General features: G+C 39.8%; 1 protein-coding gene across 5 annotated transcripts in view; it reads left to right on the plus strand.

Moving 5' to 3' along the window:
• LOC122207960 (zinc finger protein 345-like) overlaps nucleotides 1–19530 on the plus strand; it is a 52543-nt gene extending 33013 nt beyond the window's left edge. The window contains exons 3-5 of one of the 5 annotated variants that reach the window (XR_006197072.1): nucleotides 136–231; nucleotides 14457–14556; nucleotides 14724–14810. Coding sequence is in view for 4 of the 5 variants with exons in the window: in XM_042918399.1 (XP_042774333.1) it covers nucleotides 136–231; nucleotides 14724–17023 (2396 nt within the window). In the remaining variant the exon portion in view is untranslated. Of the gene's footprint in view, nucleotides 1–135; nucleotides 232–14456; nucleotides 14557–14723; nucleotides 17241–18283 lie in introns of those variants that run through there. The other 4 variants (XM_042918403.1, XM_042918401.1, XM_042918399.1 and 1 more) reach the window with 4 other exon arrangements.
• Nucleotides 19531–19861: the final 331 nt, after the last annotated feature.

Here is a 19861-nt window from a genome sequence, read left to right on the forward strand (position 1 = left end):
GCAACAATATTCAGAAATCATTTTCTGGAATTCTACAATGTCCTCTCTCGTGTACTGAGCACAGTATTGGGGTGAAAGAATCTGAGAAACAGGCATGTTCTTTTTTTTTTTTTTTTTTTTTTTTCTGATAATCAGGCCTCATTGTGTCAAAACCACACCTGGTCATTTTTTTGGAACAAAAGAGGGAGCTCTGGGATGTGAAGAGAAAGAAGACGGTAGCCTCACCAGCAGGTAGGTGGGCATGAACAAAACAGATGACAGTGGTGATATGCAAATATTTAAAGTATGGCTCAAGTAGCTCTCCTTGAATGGAAATTAGTTTGGAAGCCCAGTTTTATGTCTGTCCCACTCATAGCGGGACATCAGCTTTCCAACCCGTCATACTCTTACATTCTCGAAGGATTCTTTGTTCTGCTCCAGTGATGGTCCATCACATCCACAGTGAGTGCCAGGAGACTCCCCTTGTGCGTTGAGTATCTCCAAAGTCTGAAAGCTTCTCCTTTGCTTTGAAGGCCCTGGAGAATTCTCCATATTCTGAGAAACTCTATTGTAAGTCATTCCCAGTTTCTGTTTTCGTGAGAAATGTGTCATAGTAGTGGTGGACAGAGTGGGTTTTGGTGTCCAAATCCCAGGAGCACTGGAGACAGGGATCACGTGATTTCCGGTTTATACTTTCCATTGTTCCTGAGGCTATAATCTTTGTTTTTATTTCAATGTTTGTTTTTGAGAGAGAGACAGAGAGAGGCAGACAGACAGAGCAATTGTGGGGGAGGGGCAGAGAGAGACAGAGACATAGAATTTGAAGGAGCCTCAGGCTTTGAGCAGTCAGCACAGAGCTTGATGTGGGGTTCGAACTCACAGACCACAAGATCATGACCTGAGCTGAAGTTGGATGGTCAACCAACTGAGCCACCCAGGCGCCCCACTGATGCTTGAGGCTTAATCATACAAAACTGAGATTCAGTAATTCCCTCAGATAAAAAAGCATTTTCTAAAATGAGAAAATCTCATGCTCTATTTCACTTCAGAAGCTTATTTTTCTTATGAATGATAATAAGAAATTTCCAATTTATGTCTTCCATTCCTCAATGGTGAAATAATTTGTCCATGTGTATTCTAATATTCCTACCAACATTAATGCCACAGGGGAACTAGAACACTGAGAACTTAGAACTCACGGCCTGCCATAAAGACTCAATGGGTATGTTATTTCTCAGTAACATCATAATTTTCATCTTTTTTCTTGTATAATAGAAACTTCCTGTGCCTTTGTCATAAATGTTTTCACTTTCTGTGTGGCTCTTTATGAGATTCATTTCTGATTTATTAGATCAAAATTCTGACATGGCATGTGCATCATGAGGTATGAGGTAGATCATTTGGGTTGACCTGTTGGTCTTGCAGAGTTTTCCTGATATCATTTAGTTACCTGTTCTCTCTTCTTCCTCCATAAGTCTCTCTAAGATGATCATTTGAATTGTTTGCCATGGAATAGTGGCTTGATATTTGAATAAAATGGTTATTTTCCTTTTGGCTGTTAGACCGTGATTTACATATTTGTCCTGGACATTTATTTCACAGCTGTCGTTCTGTGTTCTTTGAAGAACATTAGCCACCTGATCCCAGTGTCACCCATTACAGGTTCCTTACTTCCTGTGTGCTGTCTGCTGGATCCCTCCACTAGAAGGTTGATATTTTTTCTCTGTTATCATTAAGTATCTTTATGGGAAGATGTGCACTAATCATCTCATTTATTCTGGAAGCTTCCTCCTTCATTTCACCTTGTTTGTTGTCTGCTTTGGAAAATGAAGGATTCCTCCTATGATTGCTGTAGGAATTGGCTGTTTAAAGTAGAGATTGTGAATGAGAGCTCTGTCCTGTAAACTTCCATTTTATTCTGCCCTCATGTCCCATAGATACTCTTCCTTATCTCTTTTCTGTTGCTGCAAATAAAGAAAATGTGTATCACATTAGTTCAAATGCCTTAAAATTGTGAATGTAATCCAGCACAAAACATAAAGGAGACCTAGATTTTAATGGTATAGAAGACTCAAAAACAATACCTATTGGTATTTCTTTCTTTTTTTTTTTAATATGAAATTTATTGTCAAATTGGTTTCCATATAACACCGAGTGCTCATCCCAACAGGGGCCCTCCTCAATACCCATCACCCACCCTCCCCTCCCTCCCAACACCCATCAGCCCTCAGTTTTAAGTGTCTCTTATGGTTTGCCTCCCTCCTTCTCTAACCTGTTTTTTATTTTCTTTCCCTCCCCCATGGTCCTGAGTTTCTCAGGATCCACATAAGAGTTAAAATACATGGTATCTGTCTTTCTCTGTATGACTTATTTCACTTAGCATAACACTCTCCAGTTCCATCCACGTTGCAACAAAAGGCCATATTTCATTCTTTCTCATTGCCAAGTAGTATTCCATTGTGTATATAAGCCACAATTTCTTTATCCATTCGTCAGTTGATGGACATTTAGGCTCTTTCCATAATTTGGCTATTGTTGAGAGTGCTGCTATAAACATTGGGGTACAAGTGCCCCTATGCATCAGCACTCCTGCATCTCTTGGGTAAATTCCTAACAGTGCTATTGCTGGGTCATAGGGTAGCACTATTTTTAATTTTATCAGGAATTTCCACACTGTTTTCCAGAGAGACTGCACCAGTTTGCATTCCCACCAACAGTGCAAGAGGGTTCCCGTTTCTCCACATCCTCGCCAGCATCTATAGTCTCCTGATTTGTTCATTTTAGCCACTATGACTGGCGTGCGGTGGTATCTGAGTGTGGTTTTGATTTGTATTTCCCTGATGAGGAGCGACGTTGAGCATCTTTCAAGTGCCTGTTGGCCATCTGGATGTCTTCTTTAGAGAAGAGTCTATTCATGTTTTCTGCCCATTTCTTCACTGGATTTTTTGTTTTTTCAGGTGTGGAGTTTGGGGTGTTCTTTATAGATTTTGGATACTAGCCCTTTGTCCGATATGTCATTTGCAAATATCTTTTGCCATTCCGTTGGTTGCCTTTTCGTTTTGTTGATTGTTTCCTTTGCTGTGCAGAAGCTTTTTATCTTCATGATGTCCCAATAGTTCATTTTTGCTTTTAATTCTCTGGCCTTTGGGGATGTGTCAAGTAAGAAATTGCTGCGGCTGAGGTCAGAGAGGTTTTTCCCTGCTTTCTCCTGTAGGGTTTTGATGGTTTCCTGTCTCACGTTCAGGTCCTTTATCCATTTTGAGTTTATTTTTGTGAATGGTGTAAGAGAGTGGTCTAGTTTCAACCTTCTGCATGTTGCTGTCCAGTTCTCCCAGCACCATTTGTTAAAGAGACTGTCTTTTTTTCCATTGGATGTTCTTTCCTGCTTTGTCAAAGATGAGTTGGCCATACGTTTGTGGGTCTAGTTCTGGGGTTTCTATTCTATTCCATTGGTCTATGTGTCTGTTTTTGTGCCAATACCATGCTGTCTTGATGATGACAGCTTTGTAGTAGAAGCTAAAGTCTGGGATTGTGATGCCTCCCGCTTTGGTCTTCTTCTTCATTACTTTGGCTATTCGGGGCCTTTTGTGGTTCCATACAAATGTTAGGATTGCTTGTTCTAGTTTTGAGAAGAATGCTGGTGCAATTTTGATTGGGATTGCATTGAATGTGTAGATAGCTTTGGGTAGTATTGACATTTTGACAATATTTATTCTTCCAATCCATGAGCACAGAATGTTTTTCCATTCCTTTATATCTTCTTCAATTTCCTTCATAAGCTTTCTATAGTTTTCAGCATACAGGTATTTTACATCTTTGGTTAGGTTTATTCCTAGGTATTTTATGCCTCTTGGTGCAATTGTGAATGGGATCAGTTTCTTTATTTGTCTTTCTGTTGCTTCAATATTAGTGTATAAGAATGCAACTGATTTCTGTACATTGATTTTGTATCCTGCGAGTTTGCTAAATTCATGTATCAGGTCTAGCAGACTTTTGGTGGAGTGTATCACGGGTTTTCCATGTTTGGTATCATGACATCTGCAAAAAGTGAAAGCTTAACTTCATCTTTGCCAACTCTGATGCCTTTGATTTCCTTTTGTTGTCTGATTGCTGATGCTACCACTTCCAACACTATGTTAAACAACAGTGGTGAGAGTGGATATCCCTGTCGTGTTCCTGATCTCAGGGAGAAAGCTCTCAGTTTTTCCCTATTGAGCATGATACTAGCTGTGGGCTTTTCATAAATGGCTTTTATGATTTTAAGTGTGTTCCTTCTATCCCGACTTTCTCGAGGGTTTTTATTAAGAAAGGATGCTGATTTTTGTCAAATGCTTTTTCTGCATGGGCTGACAGTCTCATATGGTTCTTATCTTTTCTTTTATTAATGTGATGTATCATGTTTATTGATTTGCGAATGTTGAACCAGCCCTGCAGCCCAGGAGTGAATCCCACTTGATCATGGTGAATAATTCTTTTTATATGTTGTTGAATTAGATTTGCTAGTATCTTATTGAGAATTTTTCATTCATATCCATCAGGGATATTGGCCTGTAGTTCTCTTTTTTTACTGGGTCTCTGTCTGGTTTAGGAATCAAAGTAATGCTGGCTCTATAGAATGAGTTTTGAAGTTTTCCTTCCCTTTTTACTTTTTGGAATAGCTTGAGGACAGGTATTACCTCTGCTTTAAATGTTTGGTAGAATTCCCCTGGGAAGCCATCTGGTCTGGACTCTTATTTGTTGGGAGGTTTTTGATAAATGATTCCATTATTCGCTGGTTATGGGTCTGTTCAAGCTTTCAATTTCTTCCTGTTTGAGTTTGGAAGTGTGTGGGTGTTTAGGAATTTGTCCATTTCTTCCAGGTTCCCCAGTTTGTTGGCATATAGCTTTTCATAGTATTCCCTGATACCTGCTTGTATTTCTGAGGGATTGGTTGTAATAAATCCATTTTCATTCATGATTTTATCTATTTGGGTCATCTCCCTTTTCTTTTTGAGAAGCCTGGCTAGAGGTTTATCAATTTTGTTGATTTTTTCAAAAAACCAACTCTTGGTTTCATTGATCTGCTCTACTGTTTTTTTAGATTCTATATTGTTTATTTCTGCTCTGATCTTTATTATTTCTCTTCTTCTGCTGGGTTTGGGGTGTCTTTGCTGTTCTGCTTCTAATTCCTTTAGGTGTGCTGTTAGATTTTGTATTTGGGATTTTTCGTGTTTCTTCAGATAGGCTTGGATTGCAATGTATTTTCCTCTCAGCACTGCCTTCACTGCATTCCAAAGCCTTTGGATTGTTGTATTTTCATTTGTTTCCATATATTTCTTAATTTCTCCTCTAATTGCCTGGTTGACCCACTCATTCTTTAGTAGGGTGTTCTTTAACTTCCATGCTTTTGGAGGTTTTCCAGACTTTTTCCTGTGGTTGATTTCAAGCTTCATAGCATTGTGGTCTGAAAGTATGCATGGTATGATCTCAATTCTTATATACTTATGAAGGGTATAGCCTTTAATTTAAAGTCTAGTTTGTCTGATATAAGTATGGCTACTCCAGCTTTCTTTTGAGTTACAGTAGCATGATAGATAGTTCTCCATCCCCTCACTTTCAGTCTAAAGGTGTCCTCAGGTCTAAAATGAGTCTCTTGTAGACAGCAAATAGATGGGTCTTGTTTTTTTTTTTTTTTTTCAATTCTGATACCCTATGCCTTTGGTTGGCGCATTTATTCCATTTACTTTCAGTGTTATTATAGAAAGATATTGGTTTAGAGTCACTGTGATGTCTGTAGGTTTCATGCTTGTAGTGATGTCTCTGTTACTTTGTCTCACAGGATCCCCCTTAGGATCTCTTGTAGGGCTGGTTTAGTGGTGGTGATTTCCTTCAGTTTTTGTTTGTTTGGGAAGAACTTTATCTCCCCTTGTATTTTAAATGACAGACATGCTGGATAAAGGATTTTCTGCTGCATATTTTTTTCTGTTCACCACATTGAAGATTTCCTGCCATTCCTTTCTCGCCTGCCAAGTTTCAGTAGACAGATCCGTCACGAGTCTTATCGGTCTCCATTTATATGTTAGAGCATGGTTATTCCTAGCTGCTTTCAGAATTCTCTCTTTATCCTTTCACTATGATATGTCATGCAGAAGAGTGATTTAAGTTACGTCTGAAGGGAGTTCTCTGTGCCTCTTGGATTTCAATGCCTTTTTCCTTCCCCAGATCAGGGAAGTTCTCAGCTATGATTTCTTCAAGTACACCTTCAGCACCTTTCTCTCTCTCTTCCTCCTCTGGAATACCAATTATGCCTATATTATTGCGTTTCATCAGATCACTTAGTTCTCTAATTCTCCCCTCATGCTACTGGATTTTTTTAATCTTTTTTCTCAGCTTCCTCTTTTTCTATAATCTTATCTTCTAATTCACCTATTCTCTCCTCTGCCTCTTCATTCCGAGCTGTGGTCGCCTCCATTTTATTTTGCACCTCATTTATAGCATTTTCTAGCTCCTCCTGACTGTTTCTTAGTCCCTTGATCTCTGTAGCAATAGATTCTCTGCTGTCCTCTATACTTTTTTCAAGCCCAGTGATTAATTTTATGACTACTATATTAAATTCATTTTCTGTTATATTGGTTAAATCGTTTTTGATCATTTCGTTAGCTGTCACTACATCCTGGAGTTTCTTTTGAGGAGAATTCTTCCATTTTGTCATTTTGGATAGTCCCTGGAATGGTGCAGAACTGCAGGGCTCCTCCCCTATGCTGTCTGGGGTAACTTGTGTTGGTGGCCGGGGCCGCAGTCAGACACGATATCTGCCCCCAGCCCACAGCTGGGGCCACAGTCAGACTGGTGTGTACCTTATCTTCCCCTCTCCCAGGGGCAGGATTCACTGTGGAGTGGTGTGGCCCATGTCTGGACTACCTGCACACTGCCAGGCTTGTGGTGCTTCTTCTATGGGATCTGGTGTATTAGCCAGGGTGGATCCGCAAGGTGCACAGGGGCGGGAGGGGCAGAATCAGCTCACTTTGCCTTCGGTGGTTCGTGGTCCACTTCAGGAGGGGCCCTGTGGCACTGGGACAGAGGCAGACCCGTTGGAGGGATGGTTCCACAGAAGCACAGCGTTGGGTGTTTGCGCGGTGCAAGCAAGTTCCCTCATGGGAACTGGTTCCCTTTGGGATTTTGGCTGGAGGATGGGAGAGGGAGATGGCGCTGGCCAGCGCCTTTGTTCCCCACTGAGCTGAGCTCTGTCCTCCAGGGCTCAACAACTCTCCCTCCCATTGTCCTCTAGCCCTCACACTCTTGGAGCAGAGCTGTTGACTTATAACATTCCAGATGTTAAGTCCCGCTGGCTGTCAGAACACACTCCGTCCGGCCCCTCCTCTTTTGCTAGTGAGACTAGGGGCTCTACCTTGCTGGGCAGGCTGCCCCTCCACTCCCCGGGCTCCCTCCCATCAGTCTGTGTAGTGCATACCGCCTCTCCCCCCTTCCTACCCTCTTCCGTGGGCCTCTTGTCTACGCTTGGCTCCAGAGAGTCCATTCTGCTAGTCTTCTGGCAGTTTTCTGGGTTATTTAGGCAGATGTGGGTGGAATCTAAGTGATCAGCAGGACACAGTGAGCCCAGCATCTCCTACACTGCCATCTTCTCCTCCTTTTGTCCTCATCTGTATTTCTGAGTGTGTGTGTTTGTGGTATATTTGCAAGTCAAAAAACCTTTTTCCACAAATAGATGTATAATCTGTATGTCACTGAAAACATTTCTTAGTTTCAGGGAGAGTAAACATTTTTTATTCTATCACTTTTATTCTTTTGTATTCAATTGGTAATTTTTGTATTTTACGTGGAATCTTCACTTTTCTTTTTATGTTACTCAGTTTCATGGTTTTAATATATTTGCATTACCATCACCAGGTTGAAACTTTCTGTAAACTTACTTTTAGGATTGTCTCTGTATAATGGTTGGTGTGTTCCTCTTAGATGAATTCAAAGTCAGATAATCTGGATAAAGACACATTTATACTATTAGTGCAATTTTGCCAGATATTCTTTTGAAAGATGAAAACAATAGTATTGTTCTCATAGGTTACTGGGATCGGTGGGTAAATTTATGGAAAACTGTTAGAATGGTCTATACTGTGTCGTAAGTGTTCAAGGAGAATGGTTGTTTCTGTTCATGATATGAGGATTAGTAATTTCCTCATTTTTCTTCAAGTTCAAAGTCCTCCATGATTTCTTCTTGTGTTTTTTTATTTCTTGGAATATAGAAGTGTGGCTCTTGAAGTGAAGATGTTTGCATCAGGGTCAGGCTTGTGAGAAATGTCAAAACAGACCCCACATAAAAATTGAAATCAGAATGTGAGTTTTAAGAAGATGCTCTGTTCGTTTTCATATGTCACATTGAGAATGTCACATTGACATTGAAGTGCACATGTAGCTCACCATCACTTTTTCATTATTCTATGTCTGTTTTCTTCTGTAATCCATTAGTTTGACAACTGATTTTATAGTATGTTGTAAATTAGAAAGTGTGGTGCCACCAGAGTAGTCTTTATGTTTCAAGATTATTGTGAGTATATATTATCCTGCGATACCCATGTGAATGTTCCATTTGGTTGTGATCTTTCTGCCAAAAATGTCACTGGGAATTTGATGGAGATTGCATGAAATCAGTAGATCACTTTGAGTATACTGACAGTTGGATAATTTGAAGTATTCCAATGTAAGAACATGGATGTGGTTTCACTTACTTCTTTCAATTCCTTCACAATACTTTATAGTTTTCTCTGCACCAGTTTTGACCTCTAAAATTATATTAATTCTTCGGCAATTTATTCTTTGTGATGCTACTGTAACTGTAATTGTATTTTGGGGGATTTGTTCTTTGTTGTGTATAAACCATGAGTTCTTATGTGTTGGGTTTGTAATCTCCAATTTTGTAAAATTTTTCTTGAGTGTTAACAGGTTTTCCGAAATGAGGATTCTTTAGGGGCACTCGTGGCTCATTTTGGTGGAGTGTCTGACTGTTGATTTTTGCTCAGGTCATTATCCCAGGGTCATGGCATCAAGCCCTGCCTCAGGCTCCACACCTAACATGGAGCTTGCTTGAGAGTCTCTGTCTCCCTGTGCAAGTACCCTACTTGCACACACACTCTGTCTCAAAAAATAATAACTTAAAATATAAAAAAATAGGGATTCTTCAGGGAAGAAGAAGATAGTATCGTGACAGACTAGGAGTACCCTACCCTCCTCACATCCCACAAACACATCTAGATAACCACTAAACCGTCCTAAGTATCCCAACAAGCAACCTTAAGACTGACAGAGGAATTACCCAGCTAATGTGAGAGAAGAGGCACATCAAAGATTGTAGGAAGTATAGAGATTTGGCTGGGGGAGCAACAGATTATAGTGCTGCTGAAAGCAGGGAGCTGTGGTGGAGAAGGATGAGAGAGAGTGGAGCTCAAAGAAGAATGCACAAGGAGAACATTTCCCTAATGTCATTGTCTTGGAAAATGAGAAGACCTGCATTTGTGCATTCTTACAGTGTGGCTTCAAGCCTCGAGTTTTCAAGGTCGACAGGCTTAGCTGGGAAAGATCCAGGAGGGTACTGCCCTGTCTTGGACAGAAGGTAGGCTCACAACCTGGGGGTAGACAGCATGGAAACAGCAATGTGAAGAGCATTTGGGACACAGATGAGTGAGATTATTTGATATTCTAGGGGCCCTTCAATGAGGTGCATGATGGGGAACAAAGGAGCTGACTGGTTCCATTTCCTTCCCATGTTCCTCAGCATGAACACAGAGCACCCTGAGAGAAAGGACTCAGCAGGGACACTGGCTGCCTGCCTTGCTTACAACAAGCCCCAAGCCCCTATGCTCTGGTGGAACTGCCCTTCTCAGTCAAGCCTGACTCAATCCCAGCAAGGTTGGCCCCTACCTCAGGGGACCTGCATAATCTGCTGCCCACACCACATGTGACCACACAGTTCTGCATGGCTTCAGTTCTGGTGGAGTTGATGTCTGGTCTCATCTCACAAGCAGACCACAGCATAACCAGTCAAAACTCGCCCCATTGAGGACAGGGTCCAAACACTGGCAGGAGAGCTTCTGCACAGCACTGGCATCAAAGATAGAGCAGGAGACATAACTGGCTATTTTAACATACAGAGGGTGGTGGAGATGTAGACAAAATGCCAAGATGGAAGAATTTATCCGAAATGATACAAGTTGTGGCCATGGCCAGAGATCTCAGTGAAACACTGTATCAGTAACATTCCAAATGGAAAATTGAAGGCAACTATCATAAGGATACTCACTGGGCTTGTGAAAAGAAGACAGCAGTGAGGCTCTTACTACAGAGATAAGAGGCTTAGCAAAGGAAGAGTGATGTAAAATGCAATAAATGAGATGAGAAATGCACTTGATTCAATGAACAGCATGTTGGAAGAATGAGAGCAGCAAATTGGTGGCCTTAAAGACAAAATAATGGAAAATAGTGAAACTTAAGGAAGAGAGAGAGAGAGAGAGACAGAGAGTAGAACTATGCAACATGAAATAGCCTTAGGAAACCAGGGACTCCCTCAAAAGTGATAAGATTTATATTACAGGGGTCACAGAAGAAGATGAGAAAGTGGGTCAGAAAAATTATTTCAGGGAATAATAGAAGAAAGCATCCTTAATCAGTTGAAGGAAACAGACCTGCAGATTCAGGAGGCACAGAAATCACCAAAAGGAGGCCAACACCAAGACATCTTGGAATCCAATTAGCAAACTATGGTGATAATGACAAAATCTTAAAAGCAGCAACACAGAGGAAGTATTTCACCCACCCTGAAAAGCATAAGGCCAGCTCAAGATTTCTCAACAGAAACTTGGCAACCCTGAGGGAGGGACATGACAGATTCAAAATGCTGAATGGGGAAAATAGGCAGCCAAGAACAGTCTCTCCAGGAAGACTATCATTCAGACTAGAGGAGAGAGAGAGATTTCCAGTCAAACAGAAACTAAAGGAGTTTGTGACCACTGGAACAGCCCTCCAAGACATGTTTAAGGATAGTCTTTGACTTCAGAGGAGAGACCAAAAGTGAGAAAGACAAGAAAGTATCAGAAAAAAATCTCCAGAAACAATGCCAAAAGTAATAATAAAATGGCAGCAAATAGGTATCTAGTCAATGATTCCTTTGAAGGGAAATGTACTATGCACTCCAATCAAAACACATAGGGTGTCTGAATGGATTTAAAAAAACCCAAACCGATTAATCTGCTGCCTACAAAAGACTCAATTTAGACCTGAAGCCGTCTGCCAATTGAACGTGAGGGGCTAGAGAAGTTATCATGCAAATGGATGTCAAAAGAAGGCCAGTGTAGCAATATTTATATTCGACAAACTAGCCTTTTTTTGTTCTTGTATTGTGGTTATGTCCTCTTTGGTATCAGGGTAATGCCTGCTACCTAGAGTGATTTTCAATGGGTTCCCTCTATTCTACTATTTGTAGAATTTTGATGAATTTTATCATAATTGCTTTTTAAAAAAAATATAATGTTCTCCATTACCTTTTTAATAATTATTTATTTTGAGAGACAGGAGATAAGAGGGAAGAGGTAAGGAGAGAGGGAAATAGAGAGAATCCCAAAAAGGATGCCCACTGTCAGTGCAGAGCCCAGTGTGGGCCTGGAACTCACAAAGTGAGATCATGACCTGAGCCCAAACCAACAGTTGGATGCTTAACCAACTGAGCCACCGGAGCATCCAAGGAGTTACTTGTTTAAATGTTTGGTCAATTGACCAGTGAAGGCATGTGGTCTTGGTCTTTTCCAAAATCTAATATGTTAGTGTATGATTGCTTTAGGAATCTTTTATCACACTATATGTTTCTGTGGGTAACTGTTGCCTCGTTTTCTTTTCCATTTTTCGTTTGTGGGGTTTTTTTTTCATTGTAAATGTATTTAAGGTATTGCCAATTTTTTGTGCTGTATTGGAGAAATGGAATTACTTCCAATGTTATATTATTGTTTATTGGGGTCTTCATTTTACTTCTTTCTTATTTTTCTTTAGTGTTTCCTTTTACAGAATTTTATCTAAATTTCTTTTCTTTTGTTCATTGAGTGTAATAAAAGAAAAAAGGTGAAATACAGTAATTAACTCAATCATTTATAGCATAAAAAATTGAAAGTGGAGGGTCTAGTAGAAAAATTAGCAAAAATGAATAATAATGGTTACCAAAAAAAAAGTTCCCTAGGATTTTATATAGATAATTTCATCCTCTAACAACGATAATTTTGCTTTTTCTTTTCCAATTTGTTTCGATTTTAGAATTGTTTTAATTTTATTTATTTTGAGAGAGTGGGAGTGGGGGAGAAGCAGAGAGAGAGGGAGAGAGACAGAGAGAGAAAACCCCAACAGGCTCTGTGCTATCATCATGGAGCCTGATGTGGGGCTCAAATTCACAAAGTGCCAGATTGAAAACCAACAGTCAGACAATTAACTGAGCCAACCAAGCGCCCCCAATTTGGTTTCCTTTTATGTATTTTTTTTCTTGCCTAATTGTTCTGAATAGTGCCAGTACTGTGTGGAATGGACATGGGAAAGTCGCTTTCAATACCTTATTTCTGATCCTATAGGAGGAGCTTTCAGTCTTCTCATCGATTATGTTGGATTTCAGCCTTTCACACATACATGATCTTTATTAGGATGAAGTAGTTTCCTTTGATTCTTCCTTTAGTGAGTACCTTTAATCATGAAATGGTGTACAATATGCTCACTTCCTGTCCTTTATCAATTAATCCTCTCTTTGTGATCTTTAGTCTGTAATGTGCAGTCCCAACTTGATAGTTTGCCATATGGTGAAACACCCTTGAATTTCAGGAGGAATTCCCAGCTGATTATGTCGTAAAATGGTAAAACGTTCTTTTGATTCAGTTTGTTTTTCATTTGTTTATTTGTTTTGAGAGGGAGAGGGAAGAAGAGGACAATGGGAGGGGCAGAGAGTGAGGCGGACAGGGGATCCCAAGCAGGTTTTTCAGTTTGCAATGAGCTGGACATGGGGCCTGATCTCACGACTGAGGTCATGACCTGAGCTGAAGTCAAGAGTCAGATGTTTCAACAACTTAGGCTCTCAGGCTCCCCTATTTGCTTAGTTTTATGGCGGACGTTGCATGAATATTCCCCACAGATGGTAATTCATAGTCTTCTATACTTGTAGCATCTTCCTTCAGCTTTGATAACCTGTTAAGGCTGGTATGATCAAGGGTTTTCATAATCTCCCTTCTCTTCACTCCCTAGAAATGTCTGGGGAGATTTCAAGTACTTTGTCATGTGTGTCTATGAATTATCCTGTGAATTCATCTGGCATAAGGATTTTCCTTGTTGGAAATTTTTTTTAAAATTTTTTTAATGTTTATTTATTTTTGAGACAGAGAGAGACAGAGCATAAATGGGGGAGGGTCAGAGAGAGGGAGACACAGAATCTGAAACAGGCTCCAGGCTCCGAGCTGTCAGCACAGAGCCCGACGAGGGGCTCGAACTCACAGACCGCGAGATCATGACCTGAGCCGAAGTCGGCTGCCCAACTGACTGAGCCACCCAGGCGCCCCGGAAATTTATCTTTATATTTATTTTTAATTTAAAAATTTTTTTTAATGTTTTCATTTATTTTTGAGACAGAGACAGACAGAAAGAGACAGAGCATGAGCAGGGGAGGGGAGGAGAGAGAGGGAGGCACAGAATCCGAAGCAGGCTCAAGTCTCTGAGCTGTCAGCACAGAGCCCGATGTGGAGCTCAAACTCATGGATTGTGAGATCCTGACCTGAGTTGAAGTCAGATGCTTACCCAAGTGAGCCACCCAGGCGCCCCATTGGGAGTTTATTTATTACAGTTTTAATCTACTTAGTAGTTGTAGATCCGTTGATATTTTTCTTTTTTTCTTTTTCTTTTTCTTTTTTTTCTTTCTTTCTTTTTTTTTTTTTTTTTTTGAGTGTGAGAGAGTCAGTAAGTGGGGGAGAAGGCAGAGGTATATAGAGAGAGAATCTTAAGCAGGCTTCTTGCTTAGGGTAGAGCCTGATACGGGGGTCCATCACATGACCCTAAGATCATGACCTGAGCCAAAATCAAGAGTTGGACGCTCAACCAACTAAGCCACCCAGGCTCCTCTTTCATTATGTTCTTTTCTCCATGATGATGTCAGGTAGGTTATACCTTTTCTTGAAATAGGTACTTTTTTTTTTTGATACCTATTTGTTAGCGTGTAATTATACTTTGTGCCAATTATAATTATTTTTATATCTATATCACATGTACTGTGTCACGTTACTTCTTCACTTCTGATTTTAGGAGAACTTCAATTATTCATCCTTACTTGATGGTGTTATAGATCTGTAAAATTTTTGGGTTATTTCTGAAAACAAACTCGTCCTGTTGTTTTATTCCTATTGCTATATCGTATTTTCATCATTTCTGTTTGACTTTTAAATTAAATGTCCTTCCTTCTAAATTTTGGCTCATAGGATACTTTCCTGATTCTTTGTGACACAGGAATGTGATTTGTGCTACACCATTAAACAACTGCAGGATGATCTATAAGGCTATGTCTTCAACACGTTGTATGTAAGTTTCTGTGTCAAGGAAGAATGACGTCCCGATGAATCCTTCTCAACCATCTTCCTGGCATTCTCTGACTGATTTGAAGGTTGTATATTAGAAGTTGTCAGTACCTTCATGTGAGAGTAGTAATTGGAATGATGTTCCTTTTTTTGTTATTTGCTATCTTTCAGCTATATCTTCACATGGCACCCAGAATTTCCTGCCAAAGCCATGCATAGAAGCCTCTTTACAAAATGTGTCACTGGGTACATGGAAACATCATGCCCTTGAGAATTTACACTTGATAAACTGCGACAGTGATAGAAAGAATGAAGCACATCAGAAGTTTTATGAAGGACGTGGTCCAATTGAGACGAGTGCCCATAATAAGAACCTCACGGCCGCAAGTGGTGAAGGACATAAAACATCTTGGAAAACCGCCCTTTTTACATCCACTATTTGTGCAAAGGAGTGTGCATCTGTAAGAAGTTCCAATCAAATACGCAAACATACATATTTGTGCAATGAAAATTTGGAACATTTGGAAAGTTACCCCATCCACAATGAAAACAATGCTTTGAGCCATTGTGAAAGTGGGATTGGATTAACCTTTCAGTCAAATATTTCTAAAACTCAGAGATTCAAAAATGAAGACAAAAGGCCTAGGACGTGTCAATTTGGGAGGCGCTTCATAGAGGAAGTGGCCCTGCAACATTACCAGAGCATTTTCAGTGGAGATACACTGGCTCAATACAGTGAATCTGAGACACAGTCTAACCAGGGCTCCCATGTTAGCAAACATCTGAGGACTCCGCAAGAAAACCATTTTGAATCTAATAAAGATGAGGAAGTCTTTTACCCAAACTCCAAATGTACCAAGAGTAAGAGAACGCAGAGGGGAGAAAATACTTCTAAGTATGATGAATGTGGGAAAGCTCTGAAGCAGTCCTCCAGTATTGCTGATCATCAGAGGATTCGTGTGGGGGAAAACCCATTCACAGGTAATGAATCTGGGAACATGTTTAGTCAATCGTTAAGTCTAAATACATATAAGACAAGTGGTACTGGAGAGAAAAGGTACATTTGCAAGGAATGTGGCAAAACCTTTGACAGGCACTCAACACTATCTCAACATCAGCAAATGCATACTGCAAAGAAAATTGACAAGTGTGAAGAAGGTGGTCAAACCTTTAAGGATGGGTCATCACTCCATACACACAGGCAAATCCATACTGCACCTCACAAATGTCAAACATGTGGCAAGGCCTTTAGCAAGCAATCATCCCTTATTCAACATCACAGAATGCATACTGGAGAGAAACCTTATGAATGTCAAGAATGTGGCAGGGCCTTTAGCCAGCAATCATTGCTTATTCAGCATCACAGAATCCACACTGGAGAGAAACCTCACAAATGTCAAGAATGTGGCAAGGCCTTTAGGCAGCAATCATCCCTTATTCGACATCACAGAATTCATACTGGAGAGAAACCTCACAAATGTCAAGAATGTGGCAAGGCCTTTAGCCAGCCAGCATCCCTTACTAAGCATCACAGAATGCATACTGGAGAGAAACCTTACAAATGTCAAGAATGTGGCAAAGCCTTTAGCCATCCAACATCAATTAGTCGACATCACAGAATTCATACTGGAGAGAAACCTTACAAATGTCAAGAATGTGGGAAGGCCTTTAGCCAGCAATCATCCCTTAGTGGACATCACAGAATCCATACTGGAGAGAAACCTCACAAATGTCAAGAATGTGGCAAGGCCTTTAGACAGCAATCATCCCTTACTCAGCATCACAAAATCCATACTGGCGAGAAACCTTACCAATGTCAAGAATGTGGAAAAGCCTTTAGCTATTCCTCACGACTTACTGAACATCACAGAATTCATACTGGAGAGAAACCCCACAAATGTAAAGAATGTGGCAAGGCCTTTAGTGAATACTCAGCCCTTACTCGACATCACAGAATTCATACCGGACAGAAACATTACCAATGTAACAAATGCAGCAAAACCTTTAATTTGTTTTCTAGCCTTACTAAGCATCACAGAATCCATACTGGAGAGAAACCTTACCAATGTCAAGAATGTGGCAGAGCCTTTATCCAGCAATCATCCCTTACTCAGCATTACAGAATGCATACGGGAGAGAAACCTTACAAATGTCAAGAATGTGGTAAGGTCTTTCGTCAGCAAACAACCCTTACTCAGCATCACAGAATTCATACTGGAGAGAAACCTTACAAATGTCAAGTATGTGGCAAGGTCTTTAGCCAGCAATCATCCCTTAGTCAGCATCAGAGAATTCATACTGGAGAGAAACCTTACAAATGTCAAGAATGTGGCAAGGCCTTTAGGTTGCAGTCAGACCGTAATGGCCATCACAGAATTCATACTGGAGAGAAACCTTACCAATGTAAGACATGTGGCAAGGGCTTTACCAAATGCTCAGGACTTCGTCAACATCACAGAATTCATACTTGAGCCAACCTTACCAATATAACGTGTGCAAAAGGCTTTAATCACCAATCATCCTTTATTCAAGATTATAGAAATCATCTTGGAGCAAATGTTACAGAGTTTAAGATTGTGAGGGATTTTTTTCCCCACTTTTTAAAAAGTTTTTCTTCGATAGAATGAGTAGGAGGGTGCAGAGGCAGACACACACACAGAATGAAAAGCAGGTTCCAGGCTCCAAGGTTTTGGCACAGACAGCTCAGAGCCTGATGCAGGGCTCGAACCCATAAACTGCTATATAATGACATGAGGTGAAGTTGGATGCTTCACTGACTAAGCCACCCAGGCACCCCAAGACTGTGAGAGAACTTTTAAGGACAGCTCAACGCTACTCCACACCACAGAATCCACATTGAGGATTAACGATACCCAAGTAAACAATGTGGCAAGACTTTAACCAATGCTGATCCCTGATTTGGTGTCAGAGAATGTGTTATAGAGATGATTTTTCACATAGAAAGATTCTGGAAAGCCCTTTAATGGTGCTCAATTCCACACCACCAAATTCATACTTGAGAGATCCTTACAATTGAAGAGAATGTGGCAAAACATTTCACTCGGCTCAAGCCTTACTCACCATCACATTGTTCATACATAGGAGGAACATTGCAAATGTGATGAATGTGGCACACCCTTAGGTGGAAGTCCTACCCTATTCAACATCATAATTCCCATATGAGAGGAAAACTCTAAAATGTAAAGAGAATGACAAAGCTTTCATCTGGAACTCAATCCTTATTCAATATCTCCAAATGCATGTGAGTTCAAACCATTCAAACTTAATGCATGAGGAAAGCCCTTTTTCATAAATATACCATTTGGAAAACATCAGAGAGTACCAAAAGGAAAGTAAGTTGAAAGATTGAAGTATTTAAAAATATATTTAACGGAACATAAAATGTCAACACGTGTCACAGGATTCACAGCAGAAAGCAGTAAGTCTGTGTATTCAGACATTACATCAAAATACTTATTAGCAGGAATAATACAAAGGTAAACATTTAGATAATGTATATGCTCATGCTTTAAATGATAAAAGGGATGGCGTTTTGCATACGTATACTCTCAATATTTTTACATTAACCTATTTAAGATTTGTGACTAGTAAACATTAGTATACTTCTTATTCTCAAATCACTTCAGAAAATTCATTTATTCCTAGTGGACGTGTGAATGTATGTGGCTGAGTATTGCTACATCAATGATATGAGTTCCCTTCTTTCTTAGGTGGGACTCATACATATGTAATTTTCCATGGAAGGTGAAGAAGAGTTGAATAAAATCTAAATGGAGATAATTTCTGTGCCTCTAACCTTGCTGTAATTATCATGAAAGAGGTGTTCAGGACACAATTGTCCATTTATTTCAACTAAAAGTGTATATCACAAATAAAATGTTGTACTAAATGATCTTTAAGGGAAAGAGGGTCAGTCCACTGAAAAACGTGATGCGGGTTCATCATAGCAATAGTTACAAGTACAGAATATCAATATCAATATCCTGTGTAATTGAAAGGAAGAAATATTCACAGATATCAGAAAGAGAATAGCAAAACCTTCCTAAAATGGCTAGGATACTACATTCACATTTTTGAACAATCACCCCAGGCCTGAAAGAATTTCAGTAGGCAAACTTAAGCTGTACATAACTTAAAATAGACTGTCATGTCTTCTTGAATCTTCATGGTAACCATGGAGCAAACTGGTAATTGATACCCAAAAGATAAAGAGAAAAGAATCAGGGTTTACCATTCTTGAAAATCATCAGATCACAAAGGAAAGAGAAAATGGATAAGAAAGGGAGCAAGAATTCTAAAGTAGCCAGAAAACCATGAAAAGAATGACAACAGTAACTCCATTCCTGTATCAATACTTCCTTTAAATATAAAAGGACTAAATTCCCGATCAAAAGATAGAGATTGGCTGAATGGAAAGAAATCCAAGACCCAATCCTATGTTGTGTTCACAAGACTCACATCTGCTTTCAGAACACACTCAGCCTGAAAGTGCAGATATTCAAAACGATATTGCATGCAATCGGAAACCAAAAGAAATGGGGTAGCTATGCTTCAGACAAAATAGACTTGAATGCAAGGACTATAATAAGACACGGCAAGGTCAGTATTAAACAAATGGGTCACTTTGTACACAGTTTTTAGTTAATGCACTATTTGGCAGAATGGCAATAAAGTCTCCCCCTGTTTTGGTTTTGGAGGACAATAATAGTTTGGTTCTTTAACTCGTACTGACACATTGAAAAGAAACACCTTTTTCCGTAAGTGTGGGTGGTGTTTGTGCAGATGCCTGAATTGTAGTTTGTGTAATGTTTCTCCACATGTGTATCTTATGACGCCTTGAAATGGCTACTTGATATTCAACAACCGATTGCTACCTTGAGAGAACTGGGGAAAATAAAAAACAATAAATGACAATGTGAGAAAGACTATTGCTTCCAGATTTTGAAGTGTGGGAAAATACTGTTGCAATGAAAATCTTGGCAATTTACTGCAAAAGCAGCCAATAGTTGATCAAAACCAAATTGTACAGGCTAATACATCTTTCCCAGAGTATTCACTTCTCGAACACCATGCTATTGTACCTCGCAATTTTTTTCACTCACATGTTATTTACTTTTCATTGTTATCTACTCTTTTAAACACATCAAGCAAGTTATTTTTTATTTCAGACATGGTACCATAATATACCTGTCAGTAAGATTTCCGGTATTTCTGGGCAGTTCTTTGTATACATTTGCAATGATCAGTTTTTTATGGGTCATCGTGTCAATATAGCAGATTTATTTCAA

This window comes from Panthera leo, chromosome E2, assembly GCF_018350215.1.
Source record: "Panthera leo isolate Ple1 chromosome E2, P.leo_Ple1_pat1.1, whole genome shotgun sequence".
NCBI lineage: Eukaryota > Metazoa > Chordata > Mammalia > Carnivora > Felidae > Panthera > Panthera leo.